Source organism: Lynx canadensis, chromosome X (genome assembly GCF_007474595.2).
Source record: "Lynx canadensis isolate LIC74 chromosome X, mLynCan4.pri.v2, whole genome shotgun sequence".
Lineage (NCBI taxonomy): Eukaryota > Metazoa > Chordata > Mammalia > Carnivora > Felidae > Lynx > Lynx canadensis.
The window spans coordinates 122,213,158-122,231,305 of record NC_044321.2 but is presented as its reverse complement, the minus strand read 5'-3'; the positions used below and the strand labels follow the sequence as shown (position 1 = coordinate 122,231,305).

Genomic DNA, 18,148 nt, shown 5'->3' with positions numbered 1-18,148 from the left:
TAATTATATGGCCACATCTACCTGCAAGAAAGGCTGAACAATGTAACTTTCTAACTGTGCAACTATATGCCCAGGTGAAACACGGGAGTTTTATTATTCAAGGAAGATGAGGAGGTGACTTTCAGTATTTGTTATATATTTTCTTCCAGATTTAGTTCTTTTGACTTCTTTTCCCCTACAGTGTGTTCAACTTTTTGCCATGCTACTTCTTTTCACCTTGCTTATGTGTTAACATGGGTGATCCTACCTATTCTAAACCTTTTTTGCACTAATAAGATGTTGGGAACTTAAAGTTCTTTCCACCTATGTATTATGATCTAAATTTGCGTTTATCAAACTTTAACTTACATAAGAGTCACCTGGAGGGCTTGTTTAAATCCAAATTCCTAAGCCTTATTCCAAAATTCTAATTCAATAGTTCTGAGGAGGGGTCCATGAATTTTCACTTCTAAGTTTGGAGTGTGAATACAAATGGGAAGCTCAGTTGAGATTTGTACACAGCCTTGGAGCATCTGGGTTCTTTCTTGTGAGATTTGTTGAATTGTTGGTAAAAGAGTTTACCTGGTTAGGAGTATAACTTATTCCTGATTAGATATCTCTAAGCTATAAATTGTTTTTACAATTTGACATGAAGTTCTGAAAAAGAGCAAGTCCTGTTTGTTTTTCCTACCTTTGTGTAGTGGTAGATAAGGATCTCTACTATAAAGAGCTTTCCCTTGATTTTACCCCAGGCTTCTTACACACACCTTCAGTCTCTTCTCCAAGGTATTATTGACTCACATTCTTATCCCAGTACTCCCTATCATCATCCCACAGTTTCCTTATATCATTTATGGCTATATAAAATTAACTTGTGATTATTTCTCCACAATAGAATGTAGGCTTCGTAAGGGTAGGGGCCATACGTCTTATTCAATTAGAACAGTGTTTGGCACAGAATAGGTACTCAATATTTTTGAATGAGTGAACAGATAAATGAACAAAGAAAGAGATATAACTAAGCTTCTTCTAAGAAGAGTATGCCTCAAACCACACTATTTTTTCAAGGTCCTGGGAGGAAGAGTCTACAAAAGAAGTAGCAGGAGAGAAAGCCAAAGTTTCTGAGCACACCTAGCTGAAAGTACACCTACTATTACAAACAAAAATAAGGAAAAAATAGGGAAAGAGAAGAAAAATATATTATCCCTGCACACTTTTAGAAGAAAACATTGCTTTTCCAAGTGAACTGCCACTTAAAACCCACCTTCCAGAAAGATGGATATATGAATAAAACTCACTTTCCCTCTACTAACTCCAAATTATCTGCCTGGCATTATCTGACCTATAGTTTAACAGCACCACTCTGACTTTTCTGAAGAGATAGAATGTAGGGAGTATAGTAACAGAAGCAAGAAGACCTGTTAGGCAGCTATTAAGGTAATATGGGTGAGAGATAATGTGAGCTTCAATAGAGTAGTAGCAATGGAGGTCATAAAAGGGGGCTGTATTCCATATATAATTTGAGTGGCATAGCCTGAAGTACTTCTTGATATATTACATGTGAGGTGTTAGAGAAAGAAAAGACTCAAGGATGGACATAAAAACTAGAATAATGGAGTTGTCACTTAAGTGGAGAACAGTGGTGTAGAAGGTTTGGAAGGAAAGGATAAAGGAATGAAGACTTTTTTTCATTCCTGAAGGTTTTTTTTTTTTTTTTTTTTTTTTTTGCACCAAACACATAGGGAAAATGAAAAAGACTCAGTTTAGCAGCTTTACTTTTTTAAACCTAAACTTTCCTTCCACCATGGTCTTCTGTTAAGTTTCTCAAGTGCCACATATGAGTGAAAACATGATATCTCTCTTTCTTTGACTTATTTCACTTAGCATAACACCCTCCAGTTCCAACCACATTGTTGCAAATGGCACAATTTCATTCTTTCTCAGTGCCAAGTAGTATTCTATTGTATATATAAACCACATCTTCCTTATCCATTCATCAGTTGCTGGACATTTATGCTCTTTCCCTACTTTGGCTATTGTCAATAGTACTGCTATAAACATTGGGGTCCATGTGTCCCTTCAAAACATGTACCCCCATATTTATAGCAGCACTTTCAACAATAGCCCAAGTAGGGAAAGAGCGTAAATGTCCATCAACTGATGAATGAATAAAGAAGATGTGGTTTATATATACAATGGAATACTACTTGGCAATGAGAAAGAATGAAATTGTGCCATTTGCAACACCGTGGATGGAACTGGAAGGTGTTATGCTGAGTGAAATAAGTCAGTCAAAGAAAGACAGATATCATATATTTTCACTCATATGTGGCACTTGGGGGACCATGGGGGAAGGGAAGGGGAGAAATATTTCCCAACAGACAGGGAGGCAAACCATGAGACTCTTAAATACAGAGAACAAACTGAGGGTTGATGGAGGGGCAGGGGAGAGGGGAAAATGGGTGATGGGCATTAAGGAGGGCTCTTGTTGGGATGAGCACTGAGTGTTGTATGTAAGTGATGAATCACAAGAATTTACCCCCAAAACCAAGCTAACACTGTGTATACTGTATTTTCGCCAACTTGACAATAAATTATATTTTTAAAAATTAATTAATTAATTAATTAATTAATTAAAATAATATAAAATTAAAAAGGAAACAAAAACCCTCCTTCAGAAGATGGAAATCCATTGAAGCCAGATAAAAATAACTCTGTATCTCAGCTCTTGCTTCCACTGGGGCCTCTTTGACTCTCAAAAACGTCCTCAAATGGGTCTTTGAAGAAGTCAAATGAAAACAGGTCCCTTCCACCAAAAAATTCCTTGGAGATGTCATATGGGTTGTGGAATGTGAGGCAAAACTCAAACAAATTATAAAAATGAACCCCACCTCTACCATTTAATCTGTCTTTGCCATATTTTTCATACATACCTTATTTCCTGGCATCTGATAACACCTCATACACCTCAGCTATGTGTTTGAATTTTCTCTATGGTTCTTCTTTATTCTCAGGGTTTTTATCTGGATGCCACCTCAGTGCCAGTTTCCAGTAGTCCTGTTTAATATCCTTGGCTGAGGCATGTCTTTGCATGCCCAGAACTTCATAGAAATCCTCCATGATTGAACTTCATAGAAATCCACTGTTGGAGTGAATTCAAGGACACAGAGCCGGGGGTGCTAGTGGCAGTGGCAGCTCCTCACGTTTTCCCTCTTCAAGACTTTAGTTTTAAATATGTGAAGCTTCAGATGTCCCTTAAACATTTGAGTGAATATGGCAGTTGACTATATACATCTGGATTTGGGAAGTGAAGTCCAAGCAGGAGAAATAAATTTTGGAAATGTATCAAGATATAAATATTATATAAAGCAATACTATTGGATAAGATAACCTAAGGTATGGGTATAGAAAAAAGAAAATGTCTGAAATTCAAACTCAAACCTTAGCATTTGAAATGATCTTCCCACCATAAAAAATTTAAAAGGTAGACACAAATATGCAGTGACCATTTCCAGACATTGGAAAACCAGAGCAAAGGATTGTGGCCTCCAAAGCAAGGAAAACAATTGAAGGGGGTCCTGGAATTATTTCGTGCTTGGAGACATCTTCTGGATAGTAGTGCTAGGAGAATACCAAGCATAGCACATCAGTCTAAGTTGAGAACACAGAAACTGGAGTTTGAGGATGCTTGGGATGCTACAACTTTGGGGGTGGAGAGCTGAAAAGGGAGAATTACTCAGGAAAAACCTCTCCAGAAATCTGCATATGAGTTGTCTTAGGTCTTTGGTTGAATATTAATCCACACATATATGGGATGAAACTCCACAAGGCAAATCTAATAACAATGCCCAGAGTTCACAGAGCTGAGAGTTATTTGAGTTCTGACAAGCCAAAGTAAAAATACCTCTGATAAATGTTGGACATTCAGTGGAAACCACAAAAAGAGTCACACCTTAGAAAAATAGCCATAAAGAAAAGGATATCTAGACTTAGAAAATTAGCCATAAAGAAAAGGATATCTAGACTTTCCCTGGCAGAGCTTAAAAAAAGAAATATCCAGGGGCGCCTGGGTGGTTCAGTCAGTTAAGTGTCTGACTCTTGACTTAGGCTCAGGTCATGAACCCACTGGCATGATATCAGGCCCCACATTGAGCCCTGAGTCAGGCTCAACATTGGGCATGGGGTTTGCCTAAGATTCTCCCTCTACCCCCCCCTCCATGTTCTCTCTCTCTCTCTCTTCTCAAAAAAAAGAAATTTCCAAGAAATCACCTTGATACAAAAGTTTATCAAACTTTAACACTCTTTTAAAAAAGACAACAAAGTCCATTGTCCAAAAATATTAATTCTCATAGTCTAACAACCAATGAAAAATTCATGCAAATGTTACTTATACCAGGAGGAAAATTATAGAATAGAAACAGACACAGAAATGTTAGAGATAATGCAATCAGAAGACAAATACCTCAAACAAGTATGATATATATTATAGAATGCTCAATAATTTAAAGAAAAACATGCATACAATGAAAACCAGAATGAGACACCACTAACACATCTATTAGAGTGGCTAAAAAAAAGTTTTAAGTAACAGTATCAAGTGCTGAGGGGGATTTGGAACAATTGGAACTCTGACACATTCCTGGTGAGCAAGGGTACAGCCACTTTGGAAAACAGTTTGAAATTTTCTTATAAAGTTAAGCATACACTTATTATATGACCCATTAATAGGTATTTGCTTACTAGAAATAAAAACTTATATTTACATAAATACCTACATCATAGGTATTTTCTCACTAGAAATAAAAACTTATATTTACATAAATACCTGTGTATGAATATGTAGAACAACTTTATTCTTAATTGCCCAAAATTGGAAACAATTCAAATGTCCTTCAAATTGTAAGTGAATACAATAGAAAGAAACAAACTACTGAAACATACAACATAAATGAATCTCAAATATGTCAAGTTTAAGAAGCCAGATTCAAAAGGCTACATACTGTATGATTCAGTTTATATGACATTCATGAAACTCCTAACTATAGAGACAGAAGTCAGATCAGTGGTTGCCAGGGGCTGCAGACAAGAGTTATCTACAAAGAATTTGTATGAAGGAATTTTAAGGGTGATAGAACAGTTCAGTATCCTGATTATAGTGGTAGTTATACAGTTTGATGCATTTGTCAAAACTCAAAGAATTGTACACCAAATGATGTAAATTGTACCTTTATAGATTAAAAATAAATGTTACTCATTTAGAAACACAGATAATGTATTTTGGAATTATAGTCTATGACAACAATAACACTAACAATGAGAGGAAGGAAATGCCAATTTAGGGTGGCCATGGAAGGTCTTCTTTAGGAAGCGACATTTGAGTGGACTCCTGATTTAAGTGAGGGAGTGGGTCATGTAGATATCAGGAAAAGAGCAGGTATGTAGAGCCTTATAACCATGATGAAAATTATTAATCTAATTCTAAGGGAATTGAAAGATCATTGGAGGATTTTATACAGGATAATGACAAGATCCAGTCTTCAATTTTAGAACAATCACTCTGGTTTCTCTATTGGGATTGGACTTTGGAGGAGGCATCAAGAGTAGAATCAAGGAGCTGCTGCAGTTATCAAGGGAGGAGATAACGGTGGATGAGACCAGAGAGTAGTAGTGATAATAGAGAGAAGTGGTCAAATTCTAGATTTATTTTTAGGGCAGAGCTAACAGTATTTGTTGACCTATTGATATGAGAAAAAGGTAGGAGTCAAGGATACCTCAAAATGCTTGGCTTGAGTCATTGGAAGAATGGAGTCATCATTTACTGAGGTGGGGGGAAACTGAGAGAGCAGCAGTTTTCAGGAGTTTTATCTCCTAAATATGTTAAGTTGTATATCATTATTAAACTTTTAAGTGGAGATTTTAAGAAAGCAGTTTGGAATTCAGGGGAGATTTGGGGATAGAGGTATAAATTTAGGAGTTGTGTGTATATAAAAATGTTACATAAACACAAGAGTGGATGAGATCACCAAAAAAGTGAGTAGAGATAAGATGAGATGAGATAAAGAGAGAAAGAGAGGAAGAGAAGAGAAGAGAAGGGAAGAGAAGACTAAGAACTGAAATTTTTGGCATTCTAATATCAGAGAGTTCAGAGAGATGAAGAAGAACCATTAAAGGACTTGGAAAAGGAGAGATGATTGAGGCAGGAAGAGAACTAGGAGAGTGTGGTGTGCTGGATGACAAGTAAAGAATGTGTTTCAAGAAGGAGGGTGTGTTGAACATCCTTTATGCCACACTTCACATACTCCTGGACCATCTTTTTGTTCAGGACATTACTGTGCAGCTGTATGCAGGAGTAATTTGATGCTTTCTCATTCAGCTGTTTCTTATAGTATTTCTTCCTGCCATTGGGGCTTCTCTGCTATCACCAGGTAGAACACCTGCAAGAGACTGCTTAGTGATTTTAGTTCATGGACAAACCTGCAAGTGCCAGTGAGTTAATACTCTCTCAGATCACCTTTGGTCAATGGGAGATCAAATATGATGGATAAATACACCTCCCTTTTATGTCTGGTGGAAAATTGTGAAGCGCATCTACATAGTTCCAAAGAGAGTCCCTCAGTGGGAAGGGTCCACAGTTGCCTACAGTGGTAAACAGATTAATAATATACCCTCGAATTGATGGTCACTCCTTTCCTGATTCATTCTTCTCAGTCCCCTTTCCTGTTTCCTGAGTCATCTTGCCAAGTAAACTAACTGCATGTAAATCCTTGTCTCAGGCTCTGCTAGGCTTTTGAGGGAATGTAAGTTAGGATAGAGGGCCTGATCAGCTAGGACATATTATGACTCTACTGATACAGCCATTTTTATACTGAATATAAGTTGATTGTAGTAGTTAAGGGCGAAACATATTTAGAGTCGTGGTTTCTGGGTTCCAAACCAGGCACAGAAAGCCTAAGTAACCTACCAAAGGCAAGTAACACATGATGGCACAACCTATAATTCTTTGGATGAAATTCATCAAGGCTGGCTTCTACCATCTCATATTGTCCTATGTGCTATTGCATTTATCTTCTGATTCTAAATTCAGTGTTGCTTATGTACTTCAGCTTATGCTGTAGCCTTTTATGGAGTAATTACCCTCTATTCTCCTCAGGCCCAATCTCCATTCTGTTTATTTGAAGTTCTCTTGAAAGAGATTTCAATGTCCCTACTATTAATGCCTATGGCTAATACCACAACCAACATTGATCATTCCTTTAGAACTAGAGACAATCTGATTTCTCATTCTGTCCACATGCTATAATATGCAGCTCATCCTTGTTTTTTGTATTAATTGTTGTCAGGCAAAAGTACAAGCACTTCATTGGCAGTGTAGCTATTAGCAAGTAACTTTTTGGCTTATATTTTCCAGGGAATCATAGACCCCTGAAACATGGCCTCTAACAACCCATTTTTTCCTAAGTGCAGGTCATCACCACTTAATTACCTGAAAGGTAACCCCTGCCTGAGGCAGGTCTGGATTATAAATGCCCATCACTATGCTTTTAGGCCTCTTGACTCCTTCAAATTCCTTGTCTCTCTGCCTCCACCTTAAAAAGCAGGCATTTCAAGATGAAATGACGATATATATACTAAATAGATTTTTAAAACTAGTTTGTAATGTGACATATAGAAATACCTAGTTTAGTCATGGCTTGTTTTTAATTTATTAGCATGGCTGAAATAAAAGGATAAAGGAGTGCTTTGTTAAATACATGTATTTTGTATTTAAAAATAACTTCCAAATAAATTCTTAAAAATCATTGGAAAAAATAAATGATGAATGAGGAATGTGCATTATACTTTCAAAATAAGGAAGACACAAGAGTTCCATTTTATAAATGGTACAGAATTCCATTTTTACCAAATAAACAAGTAGCCAGATGTATGACTCCTAGGGGAATAGAAGTGGCCCTTCTGGAAATTCCTAATATCTGGGATGGATAAGACAGGAATGGGTCTAGATATTCTGTTCTAGGGCCCTGAAATTCAGGAAATGTGTTCCTTGTGGTTACAGATTATTCTGGAGATACCATAGCCCCAAATAATCTACTTCCTCAGATCAGCCAAATTGGAAAACCTCATCCCTCCTTTCTTGCTTCTATAACAGTAGCTCCTCCTAATGGGCAGCTCTCCCCCTGCTTTTTCATATATCCTGGCTTTCAGAAAAGGCACCCGTTTTTTATTCCTTCTCTCCAGCCCTTAACTGTCCTCAGGAATGGAATCTTCAAGTCTAATACAAACCCTGGGCTAGTTCAGTCCCACGGCCATGTTGTAGTTGACTGACTACAAGTAGTCCAGATATTCTACTGCTTTTATAAATTTTTTTAAATCTCTATTCCAGTGAGGAAAAGAGAAAGAAAAGAATGACCTCTGTCATCGACTCCTAATTTCTTGTCACTGACACCAAGTTCAGTTTAAAGATACACAACCCACACAAGTGTTCCATCTTGATACATGTTATTAGGTATACACAATATCCAAATAATTGATTAAAATAGAAAACAACTGGGGCGCTTGGTGGCTCAGTTGGTTGAGCATCAGACTTCAGCTCAGGTCATGATCTCATGTTTCGTTAGTTTGTGAGTTCAAACCCTGCACTGGGCTCTCTGCTGTCTGCACAGAGCCAGCTTCAGATCATCTGTCCCCCTCTCTCTCTGCCTCTCCCCAACTAATGTCCTCTCTCGCAAAAATAAAACATTAAAAAATAGAAAACAACTTTCATTATGTTGTTTTATGGACTCAGCTTCACATATGTGTTGTATGTTAATTCACTCAGGTATAACAGTCCTTCATATTTGTGCAGAAACTTGGACATTAAAAAATGTGTCTGTCTTAATGACTCTCTTAAAATCTCTAGGATTTGTTATCTTCATTTTACAAACGAGAAAAGCAAAAGTCCACAAAGCACAGGATAGAAAGAGAAGCAGTGAAGTATGAAGAGAAGACCTCTGGCCTAGAAGTCAGCCGACCTGTGTTCTCATACTCCTAACTTTGTTTATAACTCACTGTGTGGTTATGATTAAGTCACTTCCCCCCTCTGAGCTTCAGTATCTGCATTTATAGAGTGAAGTGATTAGGCTTTCTCAACCCTGTTTGCATATTATAATCACCTGGGAGCTTTAAAAAAGTCTATTCCTCAGCCCCAATTCCAAAGATTCTGATTTAATTGGTCTCAGGGTACTATAATTTCCACAACAACACATTGACTGAGAAGAAGCCAATCCAGGGAAAGCCACGAATCCAGTCTGGTATTTCTTTCTGAAGGAGAGAAACCTTGTCATTTAGTGTAAGATCTAGGTACTAGGGGGCATGTTCTAGAATGGAGTTTGAAAAGCTGAGAGTGTTAATGGGCATACTCTTAACTCTGAACCTCTAAGGGAAAGCTCAAGTGTCCATCCATCCATATCTTTCTCTCTCTCTCTCTCTCTCTCTCTCTCTCCTCTTTCTATCTCTCTCTCTCTCTCACACACACACACACACACACAGACACGCACACACACACACTCACAGAATCATTCCAGTGGATGTGGTACAGGAGCTTGAAAAAGAAAGAAGTGTGCTGACAAAAGTCAAGGACAAAAAGGAGTTCAAGGATACAACTGTGCCAAGAGGCTGGTGAAATGGAGTTTTAGGTGAGAGAAACAAAGTGATTACAGAGCCTTTTTCTTTCATGTGACTTATTTTCTTAACCTTAAAAAAAATTTCTCAACCTGCCTTTAGTATTACTCCTCACTACTTTTCCTCTCTTTCCTTTAATATAGCTTATGTATTAATATAGGTGTAGAGACTTCTCCTACTTGAGAGGTCTTCACTCCCATAGGAAAGGGACCCTTTCACAGAGTAAAATTGTTACCCAACTAATCTCTGGCATTGTAAAAAGTAGTGTTCTTTTCCTTGGGTTTCCTTTTTAGTTTAGCGTTTGTTTATTTTGTTTTGTTTTTGTCATCTGAGTGGTGGGACTTTGAAGGTTAAGATTACAATGTGGACATAAGAGAAAAGGGCCAATTGAGTCATTCAGTCTCCCTTTAGTTTAAGCCTTAGAACATAGGTTCAAAATGAGCCTTCAGAATGCTTGTATAGTTCACTCATCTTGTCACAGTACAAAAACATACAGGTGAATTGAGGTCAAAGCCCTATATTAATAAAACTAGGGTGTTTGCCTGAGTGATTGTTTCTGCTTTCTTTTCTTAGTAATCTGCATCAACAGTGTTTGTTAGTTCTTAGATGACTTGGGGATTTCCATATCCTTGTCATCTGTGGCTTTTACCATCAGACACATGCCCATTATATGGTATAGTCAAAAGCATTGCCTGAATAGTTGGAGAATCACAGCTTGTGGGTCAAGATTACCCTCTACTTTTCCAGGAGATTGGCCAGCAAATACACTTGGGAGCAACATGTATAACATTGATTGTAATAACAGCAAGATTAAACAATGAGCAGTGTCATTCTCAAGATGTCTTTCCTTGAGGGCTATGTGTCTTGTCATTCTGGCCTTTTAAAGCAGCAATACCGGTAGTGTGCTAATCAATTTAATGGTCAAGATAAGGATGTGGGCCTAGATTAGGATAAAGGGACCAAGGATTTCAGTCTTATCAAACTTTAGGCCAGAGGTTCAAAAGGGGCACTAATGACCACATGATAAATCATCAGAATAAAAGACTAATTGAGGATTTGGAGGTTGAGAATTTTAGCTACATTTATAACTAATAAAATGCCTAGTGGGTAAGTACAAAATTTTTTGACCTGAGCAACTAGAAGTTTGGAATTGGCATTAAAAGAGATAAGAAATGCTGCCAAGTTCAGGTTTGAGGAGAGAAAAAATAAGTTTGAACATGTTATGTTTGAAATTCCTACTAGATATCAGAGTAGAGATGTGAAATAGGCAGTTGGATATATGAGTGAGAAGTTCAAGGGAGCAGTCCAGGCTGGAGATACAGTTTTGAAAGTCATCATGTAAATGGTACCCAAAGAGCATATTTCAAAGACCAATTGCTGAGATACTTGAATATGAAGAGGTGAGGAAAATGAGGGTATCCAGTAAAGAATAGAGAGGAGCAGACAGTGAAGTAGGAGGAAAACCAGAAGAATATGGTATCCTGGAAGCCAAGTGGTAAAAGTGTTTTTATGAGGACAGAATGAACAGCTATGTCAAATGGTGCTAGTAAGTCAGGTACATGAGAACAGAGAAGTAACCACTGGACTCAGTAAAGTAGATGTCACTGAAGAAGAGTTTTCTGTATTGTTTGGAGCGATGACATGGTTTCATCATTCACCATGAAAAACTTTCAGAATTCTCCTATGCTCATCTTTTCTTACATAAAAAAAGCAAGAATTAAATGAGTGGAATGCATTCCAATGCTTTAATGACACTGTCCATAGATATAAAACTATATCAATGGGATGTTTTTATTAACTAGATGCGTTGACTTCATCTGAGCATAGTCTATTGGGCACGGGGAATTATTGAGTATGAGAATAAGAGATAGTATAGCTCTTAGAATGTGTCTATATATCATAATTAGTGGCTGAAATAGAGAAAATTCAGTTGACCAACAGAACGTTTTATTTTTATGTTGCCAAATAACTTGTTTAGCCATTTTTCCTGAATTTAATAACTTGACCAATTTTCCTGCTATTATGCTGATGAAACTTAAGTGAACATAAGTGCATGTACATGCATTGGTTTAGACATACTTTTTGAGGAGTTCACTAGGATAACGTTTCTTTTTATGCTAAGAAGAAGGATATTTTGAGACTTTGTTACTCCACTAGTTGAACCAGGGACTTCATTTCCATATAGAAGGAAGCCCTTCAAAGCAAGTCAAGAATACATACGTTCTCAAGTTCATTTGTCTCCCTATAGCACACACATAGCCACACACTTGCTACCCCTTGCTCCTGACGTATGAGATGCCAAGGTACCTGCTTGGGCATCCACACATGCACTACAAAGAAGTGTAGGGGAGTTAATATCTTACAGGGAAGGTATTTGACTATTAAGATAGGAGGCAGGAGATAAATTCTTCTCCTTTAGTCCCCCAGATGGGCTGTATGGAGATGTAATATGGCCAGTCATAACAAATTGAGAAATTAGCTCGTCACGAAACTGATTATGGACAACACAATGACACACTCCTTTTTGTTGGCTCTCCTTCCTTCCTTCCTCACTACTCTTTTTCCTTACTCCTACTTCCCTGGAATTGCACATAAGTTTTTGCTTCAAGTTCTATTTTCTAAGAAACTTAGATTTCTGAAAATAAATAAATCATAATTCCACCCAAATTCGGAATTGTGTAACTTTTGGACTTTTATTCCCTCTCTGTGCATTTTTTCCTCCAACTATACAATGTTGACATTGGGGTAGATGTTCTTTAAGAGTCTTTATGGCTCTGAAATAATACCAGGGTAAAGGATTGTCAGTGTGAAGGCAGTGATGGGAAAAGTAAGGTATTACACTGAACAGTGGTCATCCGTGGGTTGCTTACATTTGAATCAGAAAAATGCTCTCAGTATAATCAATGAACTTAGATGTTAACAATTCCAACTAATCTCAAGTTCCAAAAATAGTTTTAGTTCTACTTTCTGCAGAAAGAAATCAAATTAGTTTTCTCCGGGCCTATAAAGAACAGGTCAAAGTCTTAAAAACTCGTAAACTTCTCTGGCACAAGTCACAATATTTCCCTACTAGTTCTACACTGTGAACTGCCTGAAAAATGGCAACTGTCTGCAAACATGTTTTCAAAGGGAATGGCGGAGAAATTTGTAATGCCATCATCTTGGGAAGCAAGAGACATATATGATGTCTGTAATTATTGCTTCACTCCTCACATAGGAGCACATTTGTTTCAAGTTTTAGGCTGCAGATGAACTGCAGTTAGGGAAAGGACTGTTCACTGTTTGGGGCTTGTTATACCAGAAGAGTTTGCATTATCCTTCAGACTTCTACACCCGACTCTGGAGCAGGGACTTGGGACTCAGACAGCACAGGGTCAAATATTAGCTCCATAATTTATAAGCATTGTTACCTTTAGCAGTTCAAATAACCTCTCTGTGCTTTAGTTTTCACATCTGTAAAATGGCAATTGTAATTGTACCTACATCTTACAGTTAATGTGGGAATTAAATGAGCCAATATAGGTAACGTGCTTAAAATAGTGCTTAGCAATACAGTAAGCGCTATATAAGTGTTCACTATACTTATTATAGCTATTGTGATGAGGGAAGATGGGCTGGAATTAGAGGAGAACTCTTGACTAAAGCCGTATGAGATGTATCAGGGAACCAATATGTGGAAAGCAGTAGAATAAGGCGGTAATGGATGACTGCAAAAAAAAAATGCGAAGCAAGAAACACCCTCTAATATTCCTGTTTATACAGTACATGCCACAAGGTAGAAAATAATGAAAACAGAGGCTTTCTGCAGGATTTAGAGTTCTTTCATATATATTTTAAATATACATGTGCAATACATTAAAATATATAGAGATGTGTGAATATATATATTTACACACACACGCACACACACATATATATACATATACATATACTATACATATACATATACATATATATAACTTCACAGAAGGGACGCAAATGCACACTCACACATCTGTACGCATACCCCAACAGGACCCATCTATACGTAAACCAGATGCAGCCCGTATCAGGCCAACTTGGACACAAGTGAAAGCCCTGACTCAGCAGCAGATTGCAGATTGCAATTGCATTTGAGTAACCCTTCAGTTTCTTCTACCAAGTGTAAGGCCATTTAGAAACACACTGAGAAGAGCTCTTCTGGGTGTATGGCAGAGCCCAGGGCCCCTCTGGCAGTGCACAATTTGCCTGAGTAAGGACTGCAGGATTGGGATATCAAGGAGCTATCAAAGAAGAGGGACTTGTGTTAGTTTGGGCCCTGATACTAGTAAGCAAACATCCATAGAATAACTTTAGCTCCAGGAACAATGCACTAGTGTCATAGAATCCTTATATATCTCAGCTCTAAGCAAATTTCAGGCAGAAGCGGGGAGAAGTGTGTGTTGCTACTCATCACCATCCAGCTGGACTCAGAGAACTGGGCACAGCTTTAGGGGTAGGTAGATAAGTCAAAGTTCAATCAGGCAGACTTGTAAGATTTTTAAAAGTTACTTAAAATTGAAAGATCTGAAAGCAACATAAGAGGTTACAGGTATTGGTTTGGGTTTATAATGTTCCAAGAAGCCAAACCTTATATATGGCACCATTTGCAGCAATATCATTAACATTATTAATAATAATCATAACATATTTATATATACAAAAATAGAGCAAAGCAATTCTAGAAGAGGAGGTGAAAGTGAAAGTATGAGGCTGTGTACAGCCCAAATGTCAGTATACTTCAGGAAGATTCAGAACCAACAAAAACTGAGTGGCACACATTTCTATAGTATATATCCAACAAAGAGATATGGATGTTCTCTTCTTCTTCCCCCTGTGTATGACTATCCATTTCTCTCCACCTCTCCACTCTGCAATACACATCCATGCACACTTTAAAAGAGATGATATATAAAGTCAGAGTCTGGAAGTCTTAAACTAAGTTGGAGCACCTTGATTTCAAGCAAGTGCCCTCAATCTCTGAATTCCTTAGTGAATTTTGGATTCACTTACAGAGGGAAACTGGATCTAATTCTTGTGTCTTTAACAACAGCTGTCTTTAGGAGCCTGCCATCCCCACTGCAGCCTTTTCCCATTGAAGTGGATTCACAACACAGGCTCTCGGTATTTTTTAAAAGAGAAGTCAGTTCTCTGCATTATATGTCTTTCATCTCAGTTCTCCACTGTTGCTGAAATTTAGGTTTTCAGGCAATTGCCATTGCAGACAAAGCCAGGAGTGAGCACAATGTGTGCAGCAAAGAGTAGGCGAAGGTATAGCTTGGTTAGGGATTCTTTGTTTGTTTTTTCCACACTTGAGCTTCTACAGGTGACAGAGCCAAAGATGATGTCCACTGGGGGCAGCCTCAACACCTGATAGTTAATTAGCTACCCACCATGCACTGCATAAAGACCAGTACACTAAGTTGGCATGGTTCCAGAAAATTGAATGGCAATGGCCTTCTGTTACTGTTAATAGAGTCCTATGAGAAAAGTCCCAGGACTCAATGTGGTGTAGGGTAGAGAATATTTAACTAGGAGTCAGAAGGCCTGTATTCCAGTCCCAACTCTGCTATGAACTCAGTGTGTGGCCTTGGGAAAATCCCTTCCTATCCCCAGGCCTCAGTTTTCCCATCTGTAAAATAAGGGCATTGAACTAGATTAACAGTTAAGATTCCTTCCAGCTCTAAAGTTTTATGACTTTTTATGTCCATAATTAAGGCCTGAGCCATGCAGTCTCAGGGCAGTTAGCTTCTAAGAGAGAACAGACCTCTGTAATATCCTTTGCTTTGTTCATTTAGCTATAAAGCACGTCTGCCTTTGGCACTTGGGTCAGACATACAAAGTTATGAGCATCCTGATTTACTATCCTACTCCGCATGCTAGTGGAATCTGTCGGTACTATAAGTTGATTATTGGGAAAGGGAGTCAAACTCCAACTAGTTAAACCTGGAAATGTAAGATAATTTTGCCTCATATGCTCACAAACAGGTGAGTGTGGTTAGGAGCGCACACACACGTGTCAGGATATAGACTATTGCTAGTGATCAGTTCATTACAGTAATCCATTTCCCTTAATAAAATCTAGTAAATAGTATAGCATAGCAAAGTTTGGCGTCAAAGGAAACACCTATGGAAAAACAGCACTTTCGGACATAGTAGAGAAAGGAAGTCAGGTAGAGAGAGACAAAGACAGATCAAACAAGATAGAAATACAGGTAGAGAATGGATTAGTCTGAAAGAGAGGGAGCAAAGGAGTAGAAGGAAGGGAGACAGAAAGAAAAGAGAGGAAAAGTAGAAGGAGAGAGACTGGGAACGAAGGGGGAAGGAGCACAGAACAAGAGGAGACAGGGAGAAAAAGAGACTAAAGAAGAGAAGGGCAGTAAACAAGGGAGAAGGGATCAGATTCCCTGGAATATCGAATGCTGTTCCACATGGACCTGTGAAAACCATCTTAGGAGAAAGTTTCCAAAGGCACTGTGGAAAGTAGAGTGACGCTCAGAGCCTGCATCGAGAGGCACTATATTGGGGAGCCCCTAAACCTCCACGTTGCGGGCTCTGTCAGCCCTCGGTGTCCAAATGTCATGCCTATATATCACCTGAATTTGCCATGACAGCCACAGGGCTAAAACGGCAAGGTGTAAAAAGGTTGAAGAGGAGTGGGATAGATACTGTGAGCAAGAACAAGGCATCCTGCACCAGGATGTACTTGGCCATTCCCCTGACACTGCAGGAGCAAAACTGGTGAGGCCCTAACTTTGGCTACTTTACTCCTCCTCCCCCTCTTCAAAGATGAGGCCTGCACTTTACTGATGGGGGCGAAGAAAGAGAAAGCTCTGGATCCATTTTGTGGGAAGGTCATACAGACTTTTCCTGGGCCTTGGGGAATGGTGCACTACCAGAAGAGATTTTTCTGCACACAGTGTTGGTGTGCCTCTTACAGCGGCAGCCTGGTCGCCTGAGGCTATCATAGCCCTGCTGGCACAGATGGAGGCATCCACGGGTAGGCAGGTAGCAGCACAGGCAAGGTAGGAAGAGGGAGATGAGGCTCATGGCTGCCCAGCGGACAAAGCAAGAGCTCGGCCCACAGGAGCAGGGCTCATCAGCGCAGTTGTCTTCATCATCAGTGGAGCAGTGGTAGAAGAGGCCCTTAACACAGCAGAGACAAGTGCCATAATCGAGGAGGCTCTCAGCAGAGCAAAGGCAACGCTGGTTGCACAGCCAGCAGGAGGGGAGAGGACGAGCTGCCGTGCAAAGGACACATTTGCAGCGCCCACACTCCTCGCAGATGAAGAGGTGCTCACTGGGGTGCACTGCAGACGGCTCAGCTTCTCCCTTCAGAGCACCATCAACCTTTGGGTGGACCCCTGCTCCAGGCTGGGTTCGGATGATGGACTGGCCTGAAGGTGAGGGGGTGATGCTGGCCAAGAGCCTTTGATCAGAGGCAGTGGTGCTATGGGACATTGAGCTGGCAATGCTAGATTGGCTCAGATGCTGAGGCAAGGGCTGCAATTGATGGCACTGGCTGAGACTGCGGGGAAGAGCAGTAGGCATGGTAGCCAGGGACCAATCAGATTTGTGGGTTTGCACTATAAGGGAAGGGCTGGAGAGGGCCTGTTTACAGGGGACTGGAGGCCGTTCCACATAATCATTGCTAGCATGAGTAGAGCGCAGCTGTTCAATAGGAAGAATTTGTTGGAAATCATCTGTCACTGCAGCATCCATTTTGCCTTGATTCTTGAGTTCTGAGTGGTTTTGGGTCAGGGTGGCACTTGTGGTGATAAAGAGCCCTTGTTGTTACATGGACGTTAGGGCACATCAGAAAATCCTAGGAGAGAAGGAACACAAACAACACATGAGAACACATCGGCCTGAATACTTTGCAGGGAACTAAACAAAGCTTGAGCCCTGTCTCCTCTACCACTACCTTCAATTACTTTAGGGTAGTCCTCATGTTACACCTTTATTCTGTAACTTACCTTGCCTACTTCTTTACAGGCAAATCTGGTCAACTTATCCAGGCTATAAAGCATTCTGGGAGCAAAGCTCAGATCATTGATTCCTTTTGTATTGCATCATATGACTAGGGTCACAGGAGCAGCTATCTCATTCAGATGTTTGCTAACACAGAAATCTAGGCCTCTAGCCTCACAATTATAATAAAAATGGAACCTAATTTCAAATGCGAAGGCTTCATCCTGAAGCAATGCCAGTGTAAAAGAAAAAGCCTCACAAGTCTTCCAGGAGAAGTTGTGTGAGTGTGTATGTATGAGACATAAATACAGGTGAACATATATGTATCATCAATCAAAATTCTCCCTTCAGTGAAATTTCTGCTAAGCATAAATAAACAGATGAGAAAGGAATTTCTTGATTCAATGAATATAGGCAGGCAAGATGGAATAATGGCACTGATATGGCAGAGACACAGAAGGCAAAAATCAGGCTATCTGTAGAACAATAGGAAAAAAACCTTTTATACACGTGGGAGTAACAC

At 39.2% G+C, this 18,148-nt stretch overlaps 1 protein-coding gene across 1 annotated transcript; it reads right to left on the bottom strand.

Moving 5' to 3' along the window:
• Positions 1 to 16,048: 16,048 nt before the first annotated feature.
• On the bottom strand, positions 16,049 to 17,473 carry SPRY3 (sprouty RTK signaling antagonist 3). Its single transcript, XM_030306103.1, has one exon. It carries the CDS (start codon positions 17,374 to 17,376, stop codon positions 16,510 to 16,512), a length of 867 nt encoding a protein of 288 aa, XP_030161963.1. The 5' UTR covers positions 17,377 to 17,473; the 3' UTR covers positions 16,049 to 16,509.
• Between the last annotated feature and the right edge of the window lie 675 nt (positions 17,474 to 18,148).